This window comes from Strigops habroptila, chromosome 10 (genome assembly GCF_004027225.2).
Source record: "Strigops habroptila isolate Jane chromosome 10, bStrHab1.2.pri, whole genome shotgun sequence".
Lineage (NCBI taxonomy): Eukaryota > Metazoa > Chordata > Aves > Psittaciformes > Psittacidae > Strigops > Strigops habroptila.
This window is the reverse complement of record NC_046359.1, coordinates 3,007,374-3,032,239: the sequence shown is the minus strand read 5'-3', so window position 1 is coordinate 3,032,239 and position 24,866 is coordinate 3,007,374. Positions and strand designations below refer to the sequence as shown.

Genomic DNA, 24,866 nt, shown 5'->3' with positions numbered 1-24,866 from the left:
AGAAGCTGATGGACAGGTTTGACTTCGGGGAAGAATCTGAACAAAATGAAGAGCCTAAAAAAGAAACTCCCACTTCCCAACTGTAAGATCAAGCTATGTTTCTTATGGAAAATGCTAAAATCTGCCTGACACTAGTTGAACATTAGGATTAAATAGTAAGGAAAATGTTGTTTCTTTTAGAGCATAAGTATACTAAACCAATAGGAAGAGAAAAGACAGTTCCCTAAATTTATGAAACACATGTTTTAAAAATATGAGTCTGTGCCAGAAGTTTTGTTGCCTTCATCTTAGAAGTTAGCATGTTCTTCACTTTGTTAATTATATTCATAGCGTTAATGTGATGATGATGGTAACAGAAGGTAGAACTAGTTACATTGTCTTCATTATTTTACATTTTTAGTTAAACTTGAAACTCAGTTGTGAAGACCTGTTTACCAACTATTTAAACTAAGAGAAAAACGGTTGTGGTTTTTTTTTCTTCAAATTATTTCGTTTTAGGCCTTTAGTACCAGAATCTGTGAACAACTCCCTTTTTCACCAACTAGCTGAACAGCTACAGCAGCAAAATTTAGAACACCTCAGACAACAGCTTCTGGAGCAACAGCAGCCTCAAAAGGTAAGAACTCCATCTTGTGGCTGTCATAATAATTATGTTCTCCACTGATAAAATTCATACTCCAGGACAAAAAAAAATGTCTTGTTACTGACACTTCTCTTATAGTGAAAGTCTTTGTCACTAGCTGGTCATCTAACAGAAGCTGGCAGAGTAAGTGGAATAAGCAGAAGAAAGTGCTTAAAGCAAGGGAAAAAAAGTACAACCAGATGTGTGGGGTGTACATTTTGCTTCTTTCGGGAAAGAGTACCTTTTAGCTGAGTTACAGACTGATTGTGCTTTGGTTGTTCAGCTCTTTATATGGAGAAAGAAAGCCTTTCTCTTGCTGTCAGATAGAAAGGGGTGAGCACTGGAGTGATTATGTCCCTGATGTGAAGGGAGAGCAGCGTGCAAGCTGCTGCTGCAGAACCATCAAGAGGACAGAATAGAGGATGAGGATAGCTTTCATTTCCTCTCCCAGGCTGTAAATCTTGGCTAATAAATGTCTCATTCTGTTGAAGAATCTGAGCTAAAGAATAGAGTCATGAATTTCCTCAGAAATTATTAATTAAGAACTGATGCTGGAGACAACCCAAGATTCCTTCTCCACTGTGTGAATTGGGTCCTCTCTCTCCATTGAGGTACACTGGCTTATTTCTTCTGAGGTTTGTCCTTGGTATTTAGCTCCTCTTTTCCCTTCCTGATCCCAAAGCCTGATCCAATTAGAAAAAAAACCCCCGAAAGTTTATTCTGTCTTGCTGCTGACCAGATGTAAAGTGGACTTTGTGTGAAGTTTTTGGAACTAGTTTCACAGTAAAATAGGAATCTCAGAAAGAAAATCTAAGGGAGCACAAACTTAACAAACATCTGTTGGGGGTTTTAGTTTAACCTGTACGAAAGTGCAGTTGCTCAGTTTTCAGTCAAGACCATAATTTGAGTTTTGAATTTGTGACTTTAGTAAAATAGTAATTTAATTTTTAGTAGATATTATTTTCTTAGTCTACTGCTTTATTTTACTGTGTTTTATTTTCATTTTTCATTTAAGCACAATAACTGAGAAAGATTGTACAACATAGCTACAGATTAAATGCCTTTTTTATATGTGATGGCTGTCTAGCAATTTCTGGCTTTACACACTAAAATGTTGTAAAGCAATATAACTTTGAAGAGTGCGTCTGTTTTAGGAGCTTTTGATGTAATGTACCTGAAAGTAACTATCTAATTTGAAAATAAAAATGCTGAATACCTACCTTACTGTAAAATAAACAGAATTATACTTTACTTCCATCTATGAAATTAAGTTATGGTACATTTATGAGTACAATGTTCGTATGACTCACCCCTTAATATTTGATCTTCTATTCCAAGTCCAGAAGCTGTTTCCGTTCATCCACTCAGTTTCTTGAGTTTCTTGTCTAGTCAATATGGAGACGAAGTTTCATTTTCACCTTGAAAGCAGCCTAAAGATACAAACTTCTGCTGTAATGACAGCAGTGTGTTATGAGGAAAATTTTCTTTAATTTCATGTTTAAGCATCAGTGAGAAAGATTAAGGGAAAAAGAAGGAAAGATAAAACACAAAACAAAATTATTAAGCATCTGATTAGAAGCAGAGGGAGAGGAGGAGAGGATAGAGGACAGAGACAGAAGGAGCAACAAGAAATGTAGGAATTGATACCAAGAAACAGATTGTTGAAGAATAATGAATATAAGGAAAATGAGGCAATGTTAGAAAGCAAATGCATTAACTGAATTATAGCAGAATTTTTTATGTTTCTGCAAACCATTATTTCAAGCTATTCAAAAAATATGAAGGTAAAACAAACCAGCCTTGGTACTACATGTCATTCTCCTAACTTTCTACCATTCTTCTGGCAGGTAGGATACCCAGCATTTGTTTAATTAAAGTGAAAATGTAATGAGAATCACTGAGGTGTTTACCTGCAATATTACAGGATTATAAGTCTAATGTTACTTTTCAAACTTGTTCTAATAGCATTTCTGAGTATTTTCACTGCATTATCTGCATTTCTTGAATGTGTTTCATATCTTACAGATATTTATACCAAATCTGTACTTTCAGTCCAGTGTACAGGCCCTTACAGCTTTTCCTCTAGCAAATCAACAACACATTTAGTATTTTACATTTTTAAATTTTGGTGGTTTTTTAAGACTGCTTGTCTTGGTAGGTCTCTTGTAATTGATGTCCTGGCATAAATGACACGACATCTTCCTTTATCTTGTAGTAAACTTGTCTCAAATCACACAGTGTAGGAACGTTTGGAGTTTTTAACTGGTTAAATTGGTATTGCAAATAAGATAAACTTGCTAAATAATTTTTCAGAGATATTTGAACAATTGTTTCATATAGTATTCCATTTTGACACAGTAAGCATTTTGAATTATGAGGCTTTTAATGGTATATTATTATTATTTGTTATTTAGGCAAGCCCTGAGGAGAATCAAGAAGGAAATTTTGGTTCAGAGCACTCTGCATCACCATCACAAGGGAGCAGTCAGCAGCAGTTTTTAGAAGTGGAAGCAAATGTAGATGATTCAATGGATATTCAACAACAGGTAAAACTGTTATAAATTTGATTACAGAAGTTGGAAGGAAAATACATACTAAGATGATTTCAAAATGTATGCTTTCATATAGTCATATATACTGCGAGTGTATTTATTAAATGTTATTGAACAACTCTTCTGTCTGACCTCAGGACATGGATATAGATGAAGGTCAGGATGTTGCTGAAGAAGAGATTTTTGAACAAGAAGAAAAGAAATCAGCTGTTCGTTCAAGATCAAGAACTCGCTCAAGATCTCGTTCAAGGTTTCATGATTAACTTGTATTACATGAATGAAGGGTTTTTGCATCAAAGTTGCAAGTTGTGATTATCAGTCTCAATTCTGTGTTTTCCAAAATTGTCATGAGCAGTTTTTGGAAATGAAAAGAATGTGTTCTTTTAATATTTGTGTGTTAGATGCAGACTTTCTGTATGAGTTCATTTTTCATATCTGTGTTTTACTTTAAATTTTTTAAGACTTGTTCACGTAACAAAAATAACTTACGCTAGCCAGCTGGACAGGTTTTCTGTACCAGAGAAATGCTGTTACAGAACATTTTCTAGTTCTCACACTAATGACATTAAGCTTATTTCCTGAAGCAATTTTACTGAACATAACAGAAGTGTCTGTATCATGCTTAAAGTTTATGGTTAGAAGACAAATAGTTTTGGTTTTTTTTTTTTTTTTAACTCAGCATACTGAAATGAGGTATTTTGTAGGTCACCAAGAAAACGAAGGTCGAGGTCACGGTCTGGTTCTCGTAAGCGTAAACACAGAAAACGTTCACGCTCAAGATCAAGAGAAAGGAAGAGAAAGTCATCTCGGTCATATTCCAGTGAGAGAAGGGCAAGGGAAAGGGAAAAAGAACGTCAGAAAAAGGGTTTGCCTCCTATACGGTCAAAAACACTAAGTGGTAAGTAGCAGCTAGTTACTCTTTTAATAATGTAGTATTGAACGGAACAAAGGCTTGGTTTTCATTGAAAGAAGAAGATTTAGCTTGAGTACTCTTAAAAAATACAGTAACCATATTCTCTCTTGTAAGTTTCATTTCTGATGTTTCGTACAACTTAGGTTCATCATTTCATCTTAGAGGAAAGCAAGTATCATAGTGTTCTGCTGATGATTTTACTCATAGTGTTGCACCAGTGATTTTACTTCTGAACAGAGAGTAGCAAGGGTTGTCCCTAAGTTACAATCTGCTTTCTCCTTAATGTTATCTTCTGTGGGGCATTTGAAGATGATCAGTGCTTGATCTGAAAGTTGGTATGCTGATATCACTGTATCATTTATCTGACAAGATAAGAAGTTAAAATTCCTTTCTACAAAGGAAAGACTCTTCTGTTCTCTTCACGTTAATATTTTACATTCATTCCAAGGTAGCTTTAAATTCAGACCCGTACTGTAGTTTAGATGAGGTTTTTATTTTTCTCCTCTGGCTTTTCACATGAAAAGAGACAAATCAGTTTTATAGTGTAGATTTCTCCCAGCAGCCTACTGGGAAAGTCCCCAAAGCAGGGGACTATAATCAGAATGGATGGGAGCTGGGAGACAGGGATGTTAAGTGACCTGATGAAGACCAGCAGCAGTTGAGGTCCTGTGAAGCGACCTGGCTCGTGGAAAGGAGATATTAAGAAGGCTGAAGTGTGGAAACTTTGGGGGGGGGGGGGGGGGTGATAAATAAATAAATGAATAGGTAATTAACATGACAGGTGTTCTGCTTCATAACATTTGTTCATTGACAACCATTGTTACCACTTGCTGAGGTCTGAAGAATTGTTTCATAGAGCTTAACACCCTGAGAAACAAAAGGGCCATCTACACGCATGGGAGGAACAAGTTTTGTCCAAGAGAAATCTTAGGGCTGGTCTTTCTCAGTACTGCTGTCAACTGAAAGTGTTAGCTGGCGGAGGAATGCGCAACGCTTGTTTCCAGTTGGATGCAGCAAGATTGGTACAGGAAGGATGTGTGATGCATCAAGATGATGATGAAGAAAGAATGTTTCGTTGTTTTAGGATAGGGCAGGCCCAAGAGATCCAGGTTCTCTGGTTTTGTTTTGCCTTCAATTCTTGAAGATCCTGGGTAGATTACTCAGATAAATTACTCAACCAATTACCTTAGTAATTGGTGGTTGAGGAAAACCACCAATATTAGCCTAATCAGATCACCCTGTTTTAAGTGAGTTAAGTACTATGAATTTTTCAAGGCTCACACAAATAGGTTGGGAAATATTTTGGAGACAAAATGATTGGAAACATGTACAATATGGGAGAAGGATGTTTTAGCTCACATGTCCATGCTGAGTATTTATATTTGGCAAGGAGAACAGGGGTAGGCGTCTGGGAGACAAATTGCAGGGATCTGGGCTAGTGGTGGAATTGACAAGAGTCAGAAGCATCAAGGACATCTTCAGCTCAGTGGTGGGCATCAGCCAAGTTTGTCTTTCTGGCATGTTCCCACAGGTAAAGTAAAGATATAGTTTCTGTTTCTTTCAGGTGAAAATGCAGTGTGTAATACTGCAGTTAAGTTCCTTCCATAATACACTTCTAGCCAGATGGAACTTCGTCTTACTTCTTTAAAACTGTCTTTAAATCCTAGAGGCATGTTTTTAATGGAACATGGAATATTTCTTTTCCTAAGTAATTTCTATTGCAGTTTAATAATCTACAGATTTTTTTCTCATTTCTTTTAAAGCAACTATTTTCTTTGAAAGAAAAGGAAGCAAGAAGAGTGAACACTTGTACTGAATATTTGGTGTCTTTTAACCCTTTAACATTTTTGTTAACGTACTTAAACTCTGTATAGTAAACAGTAGATTTACTGTTCTTGCTTTTTGATCATCGATTTCTGTGTAATTGTAAAGCCGTTTATATCCATGCTATAGAGTATTTTATAAGCAAACATTCTCATGTTTGGATTGACGGTAATGTGTCTCTTGACAGTTTGCAGTACTACTCTTTGGGTAGGTCAAGTAGACAAGAAGGCCACACAGCAAGATTTAACTAACTTGTTTGAAGAATTTGGACAAATAGAGTCAATTAATGTAAGTAAGCATGTTATGCTGCATTTTCAGGAGTTATGGACTTGTAACTTAAATATGTTTATGCCTCTGAATTCCTTTTAGCAGCTTAAGCTTGGATTTAGATTTTTTTATCACTGTTTAAGAACTGTGACTATGATATTTGCTTATTGGTTTCCATGTACTGCCTTTTGAAGCACTAAAGACCGTATGCTTCCTGGTAAAATGGCTTTTCCCAAGCACTAATAGTTTACACAGGGGGTAAACCAGCATACTAACAATGAAAAAGTTATGTCTTTTCTCTTTTTTGTGATGTGGCACAGGGCAGGTATCGTTTTTCCTTGGATTAACGGACACAAGCTGACGTGTATCCACATCGTTCTTGGTTACTTTCTATACTGAGGCTTCCTAAAGTGGAATCAGTGTAGATGAACATTTAGAAGAAAACAAATTGTACTGTAAACAAGTGTTTATTCTAACATGTGACAATTAAACAGATGCTTATAATTAGGGGATATATTTCTGATGATTCAGAGTAATTTAGATTTAGCCGTTCAGAGTTGTATTTTAGCGTTGCCTGTAATTCAGCTTGAAGAGAAAGTATTTTTCTCCTAACATAACATATCTATGTGAGAGAAATTTGGATTTCTGTCTCCTGCTCCAGCAGTTTTAAAGGTCTTCTCATGCAATTTCATTCATGTCAGATAATATTTCTACTTTTTCCTATTATGTTAATATATTCAAATATATAGTTAATAAAGAATAGTTTTGTGGTATTACAGAATCTTCAAAAAAGTTTCACAAGTCCAAAAAACCCTCGTAGCCTGACATTTAAGCCTCATTTTGATTTTCAGGTGTCCTGGGTTCAGCTTAAACCACGACATCAGGAACTAGCAATTAAGAAATTTAAAAGGAAAGTAGTGTAACAATCATGATGTCCCAGTGCCTGTTAGATTTCAGAGACAAACCATATTGTAAATAGGTCATCCTACACATTCCACAAAGCTTTAAGTACCTAGGATAATGTTGTAAATCTTAAACGTATTTTTGTAAGAACTGTATTAAAGGCTGTCATCTTAAATATTTTTGTTCATTACATTGTTGAGTGCTCCTAAGCAACATAAAAGCACACCTATACTTTTGACTAGAACTAAAATAAGCAGTCGTCATACATGATTTGCAAACTTTCAGAGATTACATGCCTCATCATACTTTTCTTTGCTAAATAAAACACTAAAACTAGTAGAAATCACACTTCAGGAATGAGGACTCTACCTTTCAAAAGTGCAAGATAGTTTTAATCACTAGTTTGTGCCTCTCTTGAAGGTTGTTGCTCAGCTCACAGTGGATTTGGAGCTTAAGAAGAGGTATCAACCTCTGATTTTCTGAAGTTGTCATAGTAGAGCTCCCACTTTTTGCCTACTCCATGTTATTCAAATCTTTCACATAATTTTTAGCACCCATTCTTCAGCTTGCTGCTGCTTGACAATGTTATAACTGAAGTTCCCTGCCAATATCATTCTTGATTTTTGCTGCTGCTCAACATTGTTAATATTGCTGGTTAAGCTAATGATTGTTTACAATGTAAGCCTTCACTTTTTTAGCATTAGTATTCACTTATTGTAGTTAACATAATCTGAAGTGCTGGTTTTCCTCCTTCTTAAGACCATTGCTTTTTTTCCATAGATGATTCCCCCAAGAGGGTGTGCTTATGTCTGTATGGTGCATAGACAAGATGCGTTTCGTGCTCTTCAGAAACTTAGTTCTGGGTCCTATAAAATTGGATCTAAAATTATTAAGGTGAGTTGAATTTAACCTAAGAATGCTATCCCTTTCCAATTCAGTTTTAATATGATGATTTGTCATTTAGCAGTGGTTCATTCAAATGTGCAATATGGAGAAGAAGAATGAAGCAATAAGGTGTAAATTGTTTTCTTTCCTCTCTGTGTAAAATGCAGCTTCTAACGGGTGATATGAAAGTAAAATGAAATGATTACTTGATACTTAGGAAGTTCTTGGAGAACATTTTATGTACGTGCTAGTGATAAGAGTACAGGACTGTATACAACCCTACTCCTTTACCTTGTTGTGTGGATCACTTAATATTGCATTCGATAGTATTCTTAGAGGTAAGTGTATGATTAAATATTGTGGTTTTTTCTATCCTTGATGCGTTAGGATGAGTCCTTGAAGTACGGTATTTTTAATTTCCCCATATATATGTCAGAATTAATGTAGAACAAATCTGAGCTGTTGAATGTAATTAATCTTCCACATCTCTGTTGCAAAGGCCAAGAAAACTTCCTACTGGTTCATTTGAAGTTAAAACCTTGTTAAAACTAATAAATAGACACTGAAGATTGATCTGCAATGACAGAAACATGAAGGAAATTATCTGAAATATTTTGTTCATGGGTTATATGACTTAACTGGATTATCTGGTTGGGTTTTATTTTCAGATTGCCTGGGCTTTGAATAAAGGTGTGAAAACAGAATACAAGCAATTCTGGGATGTGGATCTCGGAGTTTCATATATTCCTTGGGAGAAAGTAAAATTGGATGATTTGGAGGGCTTTGCTGAAGGTGGCATGATTGACCAGGAAACAGTAAATACAGGTATGGACGCTACCAATGATTGTGATAGTTAAAAAATGTCTTTAGTTTGGTAATTGCAAGTCCTCACAAAGTTGGTTGTTTAGGTATTACATACTCTTTTTCAATTTACATACATTTTACTTGCTACATATAAATGGCACTAATTATGAAACCTAGATTGTCTTTGTAGATGTGTAACTAGTTGATTGTCAAGACAATGAGGAGCGAGTGACAAAAGCGAATTAATTTAAGCAAGTTAATAAAGGTTAGCATTTTTCAAAACAGTTAACAAATTTTCTGTGCACTCATTTCCAAATTAATTTGTATAGAATTATGATCTGCTTGTGATTGTGAAAAATTTTAGATTTAGGTATAAGGCTTAAGATTGAGTTGGAACATGTCCAAATAGACATCACTTAGCTGAACCTTGAAGTATATCCTCCACGAAATCGAAGAGACAGGAAAGCAAGTGATGATAGAACTTAGTCTAAAACCCAGTTAATTGAGCGGTTTGTGAGGTTTGTATAAGATTCACAACACTGTGTTTTCTTGAAGCAGATCAAGCACCAAATGACTGGACTATACTGAAGGAAACAGATTGAAACTGTTTATAATAGTGGCAGTAACTTTTCAAGTCATAATGCAGTCTTGCTTCAAGTAAAAATTGAGTATAAATAACAGGAAAATTAAAGCATAGTATATTACTGAAATATACTCTATGTTGTACTTGACATACAAAAATTTTTGAGGAAGTGACAGAAGGAAGAAATGAGTATTGGGGTGAGGTTTGTTTAACGTGAGGATTCTCTGTCATTGTACAGTAGCCAGCTGATAACACAGACATGTTGACAATAGCAGTTTCTAAAAAACTGGAGCATACTCTACGTTAAAACTTAAAATGTAAAAATTTTGTTAAAAATTATTAACAAAAAGATTGGTGGAAAAAACTTGGCAAGTTTTGAAAAATCAGTTTGTATACAGGCGTAATTGAATGGTTTCACAGGTGATTAAAGATATTTTACATTCTTTAAAATATATAATAATAAATAATTGCACTTGCTTCTTTCCATAACTTGGGCATTATTTGCCATGAATCTGTACAAATACCAGATAAAAATGTCTTTAGAAGGAAGGGGGCTTTTTAGTATTTAAATACAAATAACACAATAATTACATTTTTATATTAAAAATATACCTTTTTTTCTTTTCTTAAGAATGGGAAACGGCCAGAAGCTCAGAAGCTGCTAAAGAAAATACTCAAACTACACAGAGTGCTGCAGTTGATAAGAATACAGTTATTACAACGCAGACAGAAGCTTACACGCAACCAGTCACTATGCTGCAGGTTTGTATTGGTCTTAGTATGCAGAAAATCCACAGAACTGAAGGGCAAACTTTGTATTCCATACAGATAAACTTTAATGCTGAGTTGAAGTACTTCAATCAAAAATAGTTACGTCCTGCGTCCATATGTGTTTATCCATGAAATATTTTAAGAGTAGAATCAGTTGTCGTGGTTGAGCAAACTCTCTAGTTTGATGCACAACGTATCCCAAATGCGTACAATCTCAAATGAAGGTTTCAATGTTGAAGACAGATCAATTGGGAAAAAAACATAACAAAACAACAAAACATACAAAAAACCCCCGCCAAAAAAAAAAAACCAACAAAAAAACCCCAAAACACCAAAAAAAGTCCCCCGAAAACCCCACAGACAAACCCCAAAGCAAATACTGGCACGTCATTTTTTTTAAGGACAAATTAAAATGAGCTTAGAGAAAGTATTTTCCTTAAAGCAAAGCATCTTTCTGCAAGCTAAGCAAGGTAGTTTTTTCTTTTTCCGCTTGTGCTTGTTTCTTCTCTACCTGTGTGCTTTTCCCCATATCAGCTTTGACTATAGGTGTCATTATTTTCTTCAGTAATTTTGGACAGGATTTCATAAGGACAGTCTCATCTTTAAAAGATCAGATTATTCAGGTAGTGTGCTATTGCACTCGTTAGGCAGTAATTCATGAGTCTTTGATTCTTTCCTGTATTTGTTTTGCTTCTGCTAAACCAGAGAATTTTTATTAGCATCCAGTTGGTAACAAGGTATTGTGGAAGTCTGGAATAATACAGTGTAATTTTTATGAGTATACTAAAATATAGATATTGATCAAGTATAAATACAGATGCTTTCTGTAAAACTCTTTAAATCCTTTTCAGAATGACCATATTAAATGGTAAAATGAGAAAGAGTTGCTTAATGCAGAATTTTTTGTATTCATATTATTACTCTTACCTTTCCTAATATGTATAGACATTTCCAATACTTGAGCTGACATAATTACTGTGAAAGTTAATATATTTGCATTTATTTGCATTGAATTTTAAACTTCTTTCTTTTCAGAAAAATTGTCTTCAGTCTTATTTCAGCTGCCTCCTAGTGTACGCTGTGATCAGTACATATTTAAATATACATGTATTGGTTTTATTCTGCTGCTAATTACTTGTAATTATGCTGCACTGTATCAAAACACATGCCTCAAACAGAAGTTTGAGAAATATTAAATACTTTTCAGGATTTCGTCAGGATTAATAGCATTATAATTACATACACTAAACTCAGCTTTCCAGTACTCTTCTAAAATACATAATTCTTTCTAAGGAGAATGAAATCACTGTTTTCTAAGTGCTCTCAAATTGCCAAACTATCTAAATTTTCCTTCCTTTTCACTCTCTCCCTTTCTGCATTCACCTCTCTCCCATATGTAAATTTTTATTCATGAATAAATATATACACTATATAAATATAGTGTATTTTTCTGTTCTTTTTAGAATAAAGATAGCGTAGGATTCTTCCAGTCTCCTTGTTTAGTGTAGGTATCATTTCAGAATGCAGTCTAATTCTTCAGGGTGTCCAGAATACATACAGAGCCTTTGGTACATGTAGTGTTTAACATGAATAGCAGTCAAATCAGTTTTCCCTCTTACAATAAGTGTTGAAATTGCTTGTTTTTTCTTTCCATGAAAAAAGATCCCAGTAGCTCCAGCTGTGCCTGCCGTTAGCTTGGTTCCACCTGCATTTCCTGTCACAATGTCTGTCCCCCCTCCTGGTTATAGCGCAATTCCTCCTCCACCCTTCTTGCGTGCGAGTTTCAACCCTTCACAGCCACCTCCAGGTAAGTTAGTAAAAATGAAGTTGGGTATGTAATGAGTATACTCAGTTTGTGTGCTTCTGTGTGTATCATGCTTTGTATAGTTTTCCCTCAGCTACTGGTTACTCTTTAAGCCAGTTGAGCCTTGAATCTTAGATTTCACACTAGATTAAAATGATTTATGTCTAACTTAGTATTATTTTTACCTTACTAATTATTCTGTTGAGAATAGGAATTACAGCAGATTTTTTAATTTATTTTTTTTTTCCAACTTTGACCAAAATGAAAATTTAAAAATCTTTAAGACCAATCTTTCTTTTGAAAATTTTGAAACTCTTAATTTTCTTCTTTGGATACTGCTGGCAGAAATTACTTTTAAAGACGCACATGCGGATCATCCTTAGTGAAGATGGGGTTGCTTTTGAAAACAAGAGCCATACATCTTTTCCCGTACATTTGTTATTTACTAATCTTCAGTGATGCAGCTTTGCAGGGTGAATAACATAGGCAGGCCTTTACTTCACAACTTTTTTTGTTTTCCTTCTAATAATTTGTCATTTTTTTCCATATAGGTTATATGCCTCCCCCAGTTCCCCCTGTCGTTCCACCGCCTGTTGTCCCACCACCTGTTGTTCCACCAGTTGTTCCAACACGTAAGTTTGAGTCTTCTAATAATTGTTTGTGTGTTATGAAAAGCTCATTTTTAATATACTACTTGTTATTTAACCAAAAGCAAGATAATCCTGTGTAATGGAAAACAGCAACACAAAACTTACTGTTTAGCTGGTTTAAGCAGGTATTGAGAAAAAGATTTACAGAGCTTTTCAAGTTGATGGAGAAATTATACTTACCCTGGAGTTCAATTGGAAAAAGACAAGTTATATTTGAACCTGTCTGTAACAGATGTAACTGTTATTGAGCTATTTGATGTTAGCCACTGAATAATTTATAATAATTTATTAGCCTTTCAACTGTATTAATTTAACATTTAAAAGTATTTGTAATAGTACTTATTACTTAGGTTGCCTGCAGTTCATAGTCTCTACAAAAAAATTAAAGTGCTGATTGAGGATAAGAAATTATTATCAAAAAATGTTACTTAGAGTAATTAATTTCACTGATTTTGATGTATCAGCCTGACCTCTGCCAAGCTGATCTTGAAGGCTTGAATATATGATTACTGTGATACACTTGTGTTATTTTTCTGCAGCTTTAGTACAGCCTCCATTACCAATTGCACAAGAGACGATGAAGGATGTTCCTTTTACTAGCCTTGTTCTACCAGTTGGCACAGTTACTAGCAATCTAGCTACTCCAACATTATCTGCTGGAAATGTTTTTAATCCTCTGCCAATCAACAAACCAGAATCAGATGAAAAGGGATCACATCTTGCAGACCTTCAGATTTCTTCCAGTGAAAACAATAGATCTGGTAAGAAATGTCTTCTATCGTCTGATATGATCCCATACAGGAAACATGCTTCTGAGCTGTTTCTGTGCAAATCATAGTCCATTGCACTAACTATGGAGTAAGAAGTTTTAGGCTGGGTATCATTTTCAGTTTAAGTTGGAGGAGTGGTGGGAATCATCTTGGTCATCATCTGATCATTGATTTCTAGCAGCTTATACTCAGGGTTGTTTTCTTTATAGACTCGAGAAGTAAAGCTGAGACTGAGAGCCCTTTAGAAAACTTCTTAAAAGTGCATTCTTACTATACAAGTGGCAATTGAAAGGAGGAGGAGAGGGTAGGATAGTATGACATTTATAGCTTTACACCAAAGATTTTAATACTTGCCTTGCATAAATTGGGCGGTGGCTGGGGGGTTTGTGGATTTTAAGCTGCTGTACATTCTTTAATATGTAGAGACTTTTAATTTCTGTGTCATAATGTCCATTTATCACCAATGTCATTAAAATGATGTATGTTCATTGTAGAAACTGCAACAGACCTTGTCAGCAGTATCCTTACTGACTGCATTAACTGAATATGGATCAAGCTGTGTTTTGTTTTGAACGCTATGTGTTACACTGGCATTTTCTTAACTCTTCTTCTTGTTGCTGCATTTTAGTGCAAAATGATGTTTCGAGTAGCTCTGGACTTGTTGGAGGAGTGCAGCCATCCAGCGTCTCAAGCAGTTCTGGGCTTACTGGAGAAGGGCAACCACCCAGTGTCTCAAGTAGCTCTGGACTTGCAGGAGGAGTACAGCCACCCAGTGTTTCAAGCAGCTCTGGACTTGTAGGAGGAGTGCAACCGCCAGCTGTTTCAAGCAGTTCTGGTCTTGCAGGAGGAGTGCAGCTACCAACTGTCTCCAGTAGCTCTTCTCTTGCTGGCGGAGTTCAGCCAACAAGTGTCTCAAGTAGCTCTGGACTTATGGCTGGAGTGCAACCACCAAATGTCTCAAGTAGCTCAGGGCTTATAGCAGGAGTGCATCCACCCAGTGTCTCAAGCAGCCCTGGCCTTCTGACAGGAATGCAGCTACCCAATGTCTCAAGCAGCTCAGGAGTTCTGGCAGGAGTACAGCCACCAAGTGTCTCTAGCAACTCTGGGCTTCTCATAATGCCCCCACCCAATGTTTCAAGTAGTTCTGGACTGATGGGTGTGCCACCACCAAATATTTCAAGTAGTTCTGGACTTCTGGCAATGCAACATCCAGCTGGGGTTCCAAATATGCCTCATTTAAATATTAGTAGTCAAAGGATGCCAGGAATGCCTCTTATAGATATCCGTCCAGGCCTAATGCCCCATTCACCTGGACCAAGGTTTCCATTAATGCAGCCAGGAATGCCACCGCAGCGTAGTATTCCTCCTCCAGCAATCCTTGATCCATCTCTTCACCCGCCACCTCGAGGTCCTTTTCCTTCAGGAGATATTTTTAATCAAACAGAAAGACCTTTTGGAACACCAGGAAGACAAAATATCGACAGCATTTCTAATCCAGAGAAAAGACTACCACTTGGAGGTGATAACATTCAGCAGGAAGGAGACAGAGATTATCGCTTTCCTCCAGTGGAAAACAGAGATAATCTTAACAGGCCATCTCCAGTGGATGTCAGAGATTCTGTTGGACGACCACCAGTTGATCCAAGAGAGGGTATCGGAAGGCCTCCAGTAGATGGAAGAGAACACTTTGCAAGACCACATGTAGACATGAGAGAAAATTTTGGAAGACCAGGTATCGATAACCTTGGTCGAAGAGAGCATTTTGGTTTCAATTCAGACAAGCACTGGGGGCAGAGAGGAGATTATGATGAAAGAGAGCACCATGCCTTCCCTATTTATGGTGGCCCTAAAGGCTTCCATGAAGACAGAGAGAGGTTTCGGCATGTAAACTATAGATTTGATAGCAGAAGTGGTCCCAATTGGAATAGAGGATTTGAACAAGATGCTCACAGAGATTTTGATGACCGCAGAAGACCCTGGGAAAGACAGAGGGATAGGGATGACAGAGATTTTAATTTTTGCAGAGAAATTAATGGAAACAGGTTTGGAAGAGACAGAATGTCAAACAACTGGATCCCCCCTCCACACCCACGGGTTTTTGAATATTTCGATGGGGCCACTTCCCAGCGCAAAGTCGATAATCTGCCCCAGGTAAACGGTGAAAATACAGAGACAGAAAGTCAGCCACCAACTGCACAGGTGCAGGACGATCCAGAACTTTATGAAAAACTGACATCTTCCGTCGACATAAACAAAGAGAAGAGTGACACAGAAGCTGATATAGAGAGTGAACCAGTGGTAGAAAGCACAGAAACTGAGGGGACATAATCATCACTCAGTAGGTAAAAGATACCTTTTGTAAAGTTGTCATCTCTCTGTAATAGATAAATGGCTGACTGGACCGTAGCAGTTCACTTTTGTCTGCCAGAATTAAGTTAATCTGATGTTCATGTTCATCTTTCACTTAAATAACTGTACAACTGACTTGTATAGAACACTGTTCTTAATTTGAACATGGTAGGTAAACATTTTATTTTTAAATTTTTTTTTTTTCCCTCTGGTAAAGCATAAACTTGCCCCCACTTGCTTTTAATTTCACAAAGATAAAATAACAGCTTGTCAAACAAAGACTTCCTATGGAAGAAAATGGAATTTTTTAGATACTACCCTTAGGTTGGCTATCGAAATTGTTATACTTGAAAACAGGTGCTGGTGTATCTTGTCCGTGTTTTTAGGCTGCTGCAGAATTTTAAAGTACAGACAAAGCTGTGATATTTTATGTTCCTACAATTCGGCAGAAAAAGAAATGGCCCATGTTATTTAAGGAGCATAATACAGAGATTAAAAGTGATTTTGTAAAATCGACACTATAGTCTCTGTTTTCTCTAAAGTAAGTGTTTGTGATTTGTTCCTCGTACTGCAGTGGGTTTAAAAAAACTGAAAAAGTACATTTTAATGTTGGGTGCATTTTGTTTTTAGATGCCAATAAAGCATATTTGTTTGATAACAGTGTTCTAGGTATTGTATTTTTTTAAAAAAACCTGCAAGCTCTAAAACTTGGAATCAGCTATGATATGTGCTTAGCTAGTTGTTGCAAAAGGTTTATATTATTTTTGTAAGACCCATGCAACACTTCTATGTGCAAGAAGCGTATGGTTTTTACATTGAAAATCATGCAGTGATATTAGTTTATGTAAATAATATGTATGTAAATATTTGTGTAAACTGTTTGTAGATACTACTTTTTCTGTGCGTGCCTGTGTCTGTGCATGCACTCACAGAATACTGTAGACAGTTCAATAAAACTGAAATGAAACGAGGTTGTAAAAATTTGCCTTTCACCTTCTATAGGTAGTAAGATAAAACTTCTTTCACTGCAATACTGTCAAGCTTATATTTACCTTCTCATGCTCATAGATACGATGTTCTTACTACTTCCAGAAGGTGGAACATGATATACTGTAAGACTATACAGTAGGATTTTAGCTTACTTTTTAAAATGCAGATATGCATGAAGCCAAAACTAAAGCAACTATTTGCATTGTCTTATTTTGTAACATATTTGGTATTCTGGATAGGTAGTGGTAGCATTCGAGTACTTTGTGGTTATTTCTTTTTAGTGACTCAAAGTCCAGAAATGTTGCACGAAAAGTAAAAAGCTGTTGTTGGTCTTAAAAAAACCTACATGTTTTTAACAGAAATAAGGGGGACTTTGTCTTTCGATGGCTTAATATTGAAGTAGAACCTCTTACGAAATCTTTGAGATGAATTGGCTGCTTAGGTAAATTAGTAGTGCTATTCTCTCCTGTTTCACCTACTTTGCTGCTTGTGTATCCTCTATAAATAGGTGGTGAAAGATTTGGCTATAGGGTGATGTCAGATTTTCAATTTGTTCCACTCAAATGCATTTCACCGACTTCTTTCAACATAACATTTGTTAAAATACTGTGTCTGAAAGCATCCTTTCACTCTGTTTTGAGAACGTTGTTTTTTCTCTTGCATAATAGGATCCAAGGGTAGACTCTGTTACATGAATGCCCCTTTGGTGGAAGAAACATGTTTAGCTCAGATTCGAATTTTGATCTTTAACATCAAAGGGTTAATGTGCAAGTTTCAATTCCCCTTCTGCTTCCCCCAAAGGGATGAAAGTATGAGAATGTCACATGAGTGTAAATCATAAGCATGCCTTTGAACGTAGAAGCAAGTTACGCATGCCTGTGTTGTCCTCTTCCTCTGGGAGGCAGGGTATCTTTTCATGCTGTTTTTCAGTTCAATTCAGTTTTGCAATTACAGGGCCTTTTTATTCTGGATAGTAAACAAACTGTCAGCTTACTGAAGGTAGCCCTTTGAAAGCGTGGACTTTAATGAATGATTCTTCATCTACTGTGCAAGTAGTAGTCATTAGGATGTAGCAAGGTATGCGTTAATTAACCATTGCTTTTTAATAGACCGTGCTGATTACCAGAACGTGTCTCAGGAGTTGAGATGAACAATGTTTAAGGTAGAAGTACCTTCATGGGCAGACGCTGGTTCAAAGAACTTGACTGATGCTGCTGCACCACTTACTAGTAGTATTCTGGTGAGGCAGAGATGGTTGTGTGAAAGTCCAAATGCACAAAATAGCCATGAGGATATTCTATGAACTTAAGGGATTTTATTTTATTTTAATATGTGCAGTTTGAGAAGGCTCAAATCATAGACCACATAAATACTCAGAATCAAACACATATTGGCAGTAGCTTTTACTTTTCAAATATTTTGTTAATTGCCTCTCTAAAACTGAAAGTTAATCTGCTTTTCTAAACTGGGACTGGCAGCATGCTAAATTGCTCATAGTATGACGCTTTAGGTAAATTAGCAGATGAGAGATGTTAAACAATTTGGTTGGTAGTGGTATAAAACAATGTATGATTTACTGATTTTTTTCATCTTTGTTAATATCTTTTAAGCATTAATAAATTGGCTACTGTACATATGTGTTACACCATCAATTTCTAACAAGCATTTTATTATTGTAGAATAAAAATTTGTTGTACAGTCTTCAGTTGCATCATGTTTACAGCTAGAACTCTTCCATTTCTTATTTTATTAATGTAGCGTGCAAATATGACCAGAATAGCCAAATTCAGAAACTTGAAGGGACTTAATATTTACCAAAACAGTATGGTTTCTTTATCTTGCCAGTAGGAATTTTAAAATCTTTCAGAATTTGAGCAAAGACTTTCCTTTCTTACTTTAGATTAAGCAGTCGTAAACCAGCACATGCACTGAAAGGAGCTGTACTGTGATCCGGATCAGTTTTTTGATGTGGTTCACTGTAGTGTCACAGAATTTTTGCTGATGCAAAGGAAAGAGTGAGATTGGGACTGAAGGAAGTTGGGGGTCAGGGATTTGGGCAGCAGTTCTGGCTTATGCCTCTTTAAAGCTGGCGCTAGTGATGGAAGGTGTCAATTCTAGCAACAGAAGAAAGCCGATGTACTATTTACATAAGTAACATATGTATTGGACAAATATTTCAGGTAGCTTTGCAGGCAATACAGTATATTTAGGCGTACACGTTTACTTGAAAAACTTATGCATTAGTAAGTTGTTTGACGTATTTATTACCTTTTTAAACAGCCTGTGATTCTGGCCTTACACCATACTGTATTTGAGCAGAATGCTACATCCCTAAAGATTACAAAGATGAAACATAGCCTTCATTTGCTCTAAGGACGTGATTTCTTTGCTGAGGCCTTTTCCTGTGAAATGTTGGTACACTTTCATTTTTATTTGTAGTGCTTCATGTTGTTATTACAAACTCAAGGGAGTAGATTCTGTTAGATTCCTTTGCCTCAGTAGAGTACTATACCATTCTTCAAGCCATTTCAGTGATTTAAATGACTATTTATGAAGTTAAGGTACTCTTACCCTAAATAAGGCAAGACGGGAATGCTGTAATCAAGCCTGTAGTGTGGCATGCACAGGCATTACTTAAGCACAGTTGGAAAATTATCAAATAAACTGTCTGTAGAAGGTATTTATAAAATAAGCCGATTTATTGCAGAACTCACAAAATACAGTGACAGTGGTTTTGATGACATGCAAGGATACTTTATGCTGGTCAACACTCAAAGTACACATTTTCTTGGTCCATGTTCCTCTCAAATCTTTGAGTCATTTGATTTGAAGCTGGTAAAAATGGATATCAAATTTAATTCTTTGTATTTTCAGTAATGTGTTTAAACGTAACATAATACTAAGGTGACTTTTTTTGTCTCTTGATAAAAGGAGTTGAGCAAATATAATTTAAAAACCTATTCAAAGTATCAGGAGTCACCAAGAGTAACTAGGACAATTTTTGTTGTTGATTCAGGTAATGAAAAGGATCTTTTTTCCCCTATTGACAGCTATTGCTGATTCTTTTAATTTTACATTAGTCACATTTTCCTTTCAAGTGCTGAGCTTTCACAAGTGAGCATGTACTGTGAGGCCATCGGCTTGCGTAGATGAGAGATTGATTTAAAAGGCATAAAGGCAGGATACTTTTTTAAATTTGAAGCTGTTTACTTGAACAAGAATGGTAAAAGCATATTTCTGCCATGTTGCTGTACTGTATTCATTCACATCAACAGAAACTTTGCAGTGGCAAAGAGAATATCATAGTGCAGGACTTTCTTAATTGTAACTAGTCCTATGTTTCTCCTTGAAGGGTCTTTCTAGTGACATTATTCACTCCACTTAGTCTGTACAAATTCTTTGGGTACTCAAACGTTTTTAATTCTAGTAACGTACGTGCATATTTCATAGTGAAGAAAAGTGAAGTAGAACTACTAAGAAGAAGATTTATTACATCTCTTTAGAAGTAATAACTTCCGAGAAAGGTGTATAGGATCTGGAAAGTGATTCTTGTCAGTGATGGGATGGTACGAAAATCTGTTAAGGTTTCTTTGGAAGTGGGCAAGCTGTAAAATTGTAATTGCCAGAATTCTTGTATTCCTTTCTGTCTTACACAAACCTGATGAAAAAGGGTGGTCTCTTTGAATATCCTACTCTTAGTATCTTTTAGATCCTCTGCTGCCAAAGATCAGAGGAGCGGAAAAACTAGTGGTCTGAGCACTCTTAAAAACCAAGAGGTTGTTAGGATATGTTGTGGAGTTGAAGGTGAATGTATTTTCTCTTTTTCAGAAGCTTAAAATGCACATTTCAGCACTTGCATAGTAACAGTGATATTCGTGGTGTCACTGGTTTGCTAATGTTATTCTGTACTTTGCCAGTTTTCTTTTAAAGTTAACTCACTAATTTTAATTTTTCTCTGCTTATCAGATGAAATCATACTATTTTGTGCTTTACATAAAAACCCCAAAACAAACAAAACAACTGGGCAGAGAGTGGATTGGTTTAGACGAACATTTTTTCCTTCATGATTTAATGCTTTAATACTTCAGTTTTCCTCTTGAATGATTATCTGTATGCATTATCTGTGTTATAACAGATATGTGTTCACATTAGCATGTATTAAGCTTTCTGTTGAAATGCAGAAAAATTGTGGCATTCTTAGAGGTAGATGACTTGTGTTTCTAAAAGTAGGGTAAGCTACACAGACATATTGATTTGTATACTGGAGCATTATAATTGTGTTGGTGTGATACAATTATGTACAAGCCAGTGCAAAAAAATCCTTAAAAGGTGAAGAGTATCAAGTGGATACAGAATTGTTAACTCAGATGTAGATTGATAGGATTCACATACACCATAGATGCAGGGACTTTGGATCTGAATGTCACTTCCATGCTGAATTATAATTACATCTGGGAAAATAAGAAGTGTAGCTTTTTTCCTGATAACACCAGGAATTAAATAGAAGTAATCTTAGTGTTTGAAGTCCTTCCTAAAAATGCATACACCTTTATCTACTCAAAGTAAGCTCTACAGTTTTCTCTTTAGTTGATCAAGAGACAAAATTACTTTAGAGTTATGCCGTTTCGGAGGTAATCAGGTCTCATTCAGCAATGCAGTGAAATGCAATTTTAAGTTTTAAAACTTAAGTGCCTTAAATTTTTCACTCTGAAAAGGACCATATATTTCCAACTTTAAGCAGAAATGTGGACAAAATCAATGAATTTTTGTCCGTAGAATTTGAGATGCAGTTTGGGTTCAGTGATTTTTCTGCAAGAAAATCTGTCGTTTCAGTAGTGTAAATACATAAATACTAAATGGACGCTGAACTTCAAAAATGTTAACTGAAAGCTGTACCAGTCTGTCCAGTACATTTTTAATTTATTTTCAGATGCTCGCAATACATTATTATGTCAAGTAGTGCCATCACAGAATTCCTCTTACCACAAATTAGAAACACCTTTGAATTATGTATTTCAGTTACATAACTGAGTTATTTAAATCTAGGACAATCAGAAGTCTTTCTCTTGAAAATCATGGATTTCCTGTACAGTATGACTACTAATGTAGGCAATTCACTGCTGACAACCTTATTTTTCAAGCTATCTGTGATTAAAAGTAAAATACTGAAACCAGATTGAAATGCTTACTAATTAATTCGGAATGTTTTTATTTATTGAAAGCAGAATAATGGCATCTTTTCAAACTTCATGTTGCTTTGAAAAATTCATCACATTAAAAATACGAACCTGATGGGCTGTAGTTCTGTGAATTGATAAAACGAGCGAGGCACCCATTATTTTTGTTAGAATGTAAACCCGCGAAGTTATTAGGATAAATATGTAATACAAACTATTGAAGTGTAGTCTTGAAGTTTTGTGTGCATACTGTGTGTACGCTTTATACATGCTTTACACCTGCAATCCTCACTGCATAGTCAGAAAACAGGAAAACTGTGGAAATCAGGAAAGTGGCATGAAATAGCAAGTTTGAGCAGCCACCAAAAATGATGTACAGATTGGATCCATATGTAACACTTGAATAGGTAATGTTATTTCAGAGGCAATAGCTTGTTAGTCTAATTGGAAATTGGGGTAAAACCTCAGTTACAAAGCATGAGTAAACCTTCCTTTTTTTCAGATTTAATAAAAGTTAATGCACATGTTCTGATTAAATATTCACTAATTAACAAGCAGGCATCCAAAGATTTTAAGTAGTCCTGAGAATTTTTCTTAATGTTGCTCATACCTTAATTAAAACAAACAAAAAACCCTAAGAACAACAACAGCAAAACTACAACAACAACAACCAACCAACAACAAAACCAACTAACAAAACAAAAAAAAACCAAAACCAAAACCAAACCAAAACCAGGAAGGTGTAAATATTTTTAAGATGGTAAGAAGTAAGTTGATACGAATGTTAATATACCTATTTGGGTATTTTTAAGTTTACCTGCTGAATCCAGATAAGAGTATGATAAAGAACTATCTCACTTGCAAGGAATGTGCTGAACTGAGGTGTCAGTGTAAGATCCAAGATTTTTTAGTTCCTTGTTTATCTCCCAGACCAAATCCTGTCCTTGTTCAGGGTTCCACTCTGAATGTTGACTAGAGATTGTTCTCATGAATGCACATGTACTTTGTCTAATACATAGTACATCATACATATTACATCACTGTAATATAGACGCAGACAGCTAGTGAGAAGTAGGAGTGATGTTTGGGGCAAAACCATCAGAGAAATAAAAAGAGGACATTACTGAATTGTGTGAACCATCAATCTGAAACACTGTTACTGAGGAATGTCTGTTTAGTACGGAGATACCATTTACTTTTTATGTATCTCAGTAGTTAAAAAGGTGCATTTCATCATAGTATCCCAGTTTGGAGTCCTAGCTACAGTATCCTTTGCTTTCTGCTCTCTGTAGAAAATATTATTTTCTTGATGGAAATTATTACATTACCTTTCATGTCATTTCTAGAGACTTTAATGCTGCTTCAGTCTTATTATGAAACCAATTTGTGATATACAACCTCACTCATTTACTGGTGTGACACTGCTATTAGCTTCATGGGATCCAGAATTTCAAATGGTTTGTCTTGCATGTCTCTGGTTTCTTCAGCGGCCTTTAGAAAAGCAGGTGGTAGGAGATTGTCTGGTTCTAGTTTCATGGATTTTTCTACAGCTTTTTAAGCCCAAAGCCTTCTAGGGGATATTTTTTTATCTTTCAAATCCTGTTCCTCTGTGTAAGTATTTGTGAGCAGGCAGCCCTAATAAAGATTGTGTCAGGATTCTGAGAGTATGGTGGAATAGATTATACAAAATGTCTGAAAAAAATTGCAAGTGCTACACTTGTCTGGTCCTGTGCAAGGAAGGAAATTCATGGAGTGAAAGAAAGCAAGCAAATTAAAGCTAGTCAAGTGCATTGGTTGTATCTTCTGGCTCTCCCCAAATGATCATACTCTCAATGTAGATCTTTTCGCTGCAGCACGTAGAGCAGCCCTGTAATAGACGGTCACTGTTCTTTTTTAGAATCCCTTATGTCCTTTAGATTTCTTTTCCCCATTTGCTTACTGCATTTTTTGAAAGGTTGTGTTTTATTTAAATAGCTTCTTTCTTCAAATCATTTAAAGAAAAATAAATGCGTTAGGTTAATAAAGTTTTCTTCATTTTAGAATGCGCTGCCTAACTCTCTTCAATAAACTTCCTTCTCCAATGAAAAGTTCTTACATTTCTGTATTAACCAGAATAGAAATAAGAATGGATGACATGTAAAAAAAGAAATAAAACTTTTATCCAAAATCACTTATTTTTGTCATGATAGTCTGGTTCCAGCATCTTCAAGAACATAACTAAAATGGCATTTTTCACACCACCTAGTACTTTATGCTGTCTCTGATACGCAATGTGAAAAGTCACACACAAGTCAGAGCAACCTCGGGAGCTGTCCCATTCAACACTTGCACACTAGCTAATGCCAAGGTTTTGCATTCCCCTTCTCTGTTCCTTACCTTGCCACCAGATATTTTAATCTTTCGTATTCATAATTAAGAAATTTAACCAAGAAATTGTCTGAAAATGATGAATTTAGATTTTCCCAACTTTGAGAATTAATTTGTTCTAAATGTATCTCCTCTTGATACAGAAAAGCAAGCAAACACAAATCCAAAAGGAGAAAGTTTGAAACCAATTTTCTAAACATTTCTAGCATTTTATGGGTAAGAAAACAAGACCCAAGAAAAGTCTGCTAGAGAACTGGAAAGGCTTTAATACATGGTTTGTTTTACCATCTTATTGGCCTTTTTTGAAAGTAATCTGTTTGAAAATTATGTCTTCTTAGAGGTCCTTTCCAAGAAATTTCGCTGTTGTTCTTCTGTCTCATTCATCTTTCCAAAACTGGGACCTATTAAGCATCTTATTATACAGCTTTGAAATTATATATCTTGTCTTACAGTAATTGTCTAGCATTGATTTGAGCTACATACCACAAGATACACAATACATTAGAATTCATTATCATTGAACGATTGATGCTTGTGTACATACCCATTTAATAGAAGCTTCTGGAAAGCTTAGCTGCAGCATTTTCAGTCTGCACCATAGGAAGGGAAACACAGAGTACAGTATGAATTCATCC

The 24,866-nt window shown here is 35.7% G+C and overlaps 1 protein-coding gene across 6 annotated transcripts in view; it reads left to right on the top strand.

The window, feature by feature from the left end:
• The window catches only part of SCAF8 (SR-related CTD associated factor 8), a 207,242-nt gene that overhangs the window by 40,425 nt on the left and 141,951 nt on the right, over nucleotides 1–24,866 (top strand). For 3 of the 6 annotated variants that reach the window (XR_003993556.1, XR_003993557.1, XM_030499936.1), the window contains exons 8-20: nucleotides 3–82; nucleotides 499–616; nucleotides 3,037–3,168; nucleotides 3,312–3,424; nucleotides 3,879–4,072; nucleotides 6,099–6,199; nucleotides 7,862–7,975; nucleotides 8,635–8,791; nucleotides 9,985–10,115; nucleotides 11,787–11,931; nucleotides 12,480–12,560; nucleotides 13,118–13,339; nucleotides 13,977–15,690. Coding sequence is in view for 4 of the 6 variants with exons in the window: in XM_030499936.1 (XP_030355796.1) it covers nucleotides 3–82; nucleotides 499–616; nucleotides 3,037–3,168; nucleotides 3,312–3,424; nucleotides 3,879–4,072; nucleotides 6,099–6,199; nucleotides 7,862–7,975; nucleotides 8,635–8,791; nucleotides 9,985–10,115; nucleotides 11,787–11,931; nucleotides 12,480–12,560; nucleotides 13,118–13,339; nucleotides 13,977–15,676 (3,288 nt within the window). In the remaining 2 variants the exon portion in view is untranslated. Of the gene's footprint in view, nucleotides 1–2; nucleotides 83–498; nucleotides 617–3,036; nucleotides 3,169–3,311; nucleotides 3,425–3,878; nucleotides 4,073–6,098; nucleotides 6,200–7,861; nucleotides 7,976–8,634; nucleotides 8,792–9,984; nucleotides 10,116–11,786; nucleotides 11,932–12,479; nucleotides 12,561–13,117; nucleotides 13,340–13,976; nucleotides 17,029–24,866 lie in introns of those variants that run through there. The other 3 variants (XM_030499935.1, XM_030499938.1, XM_030499937.1) reach the window with 2 other exon arrangements.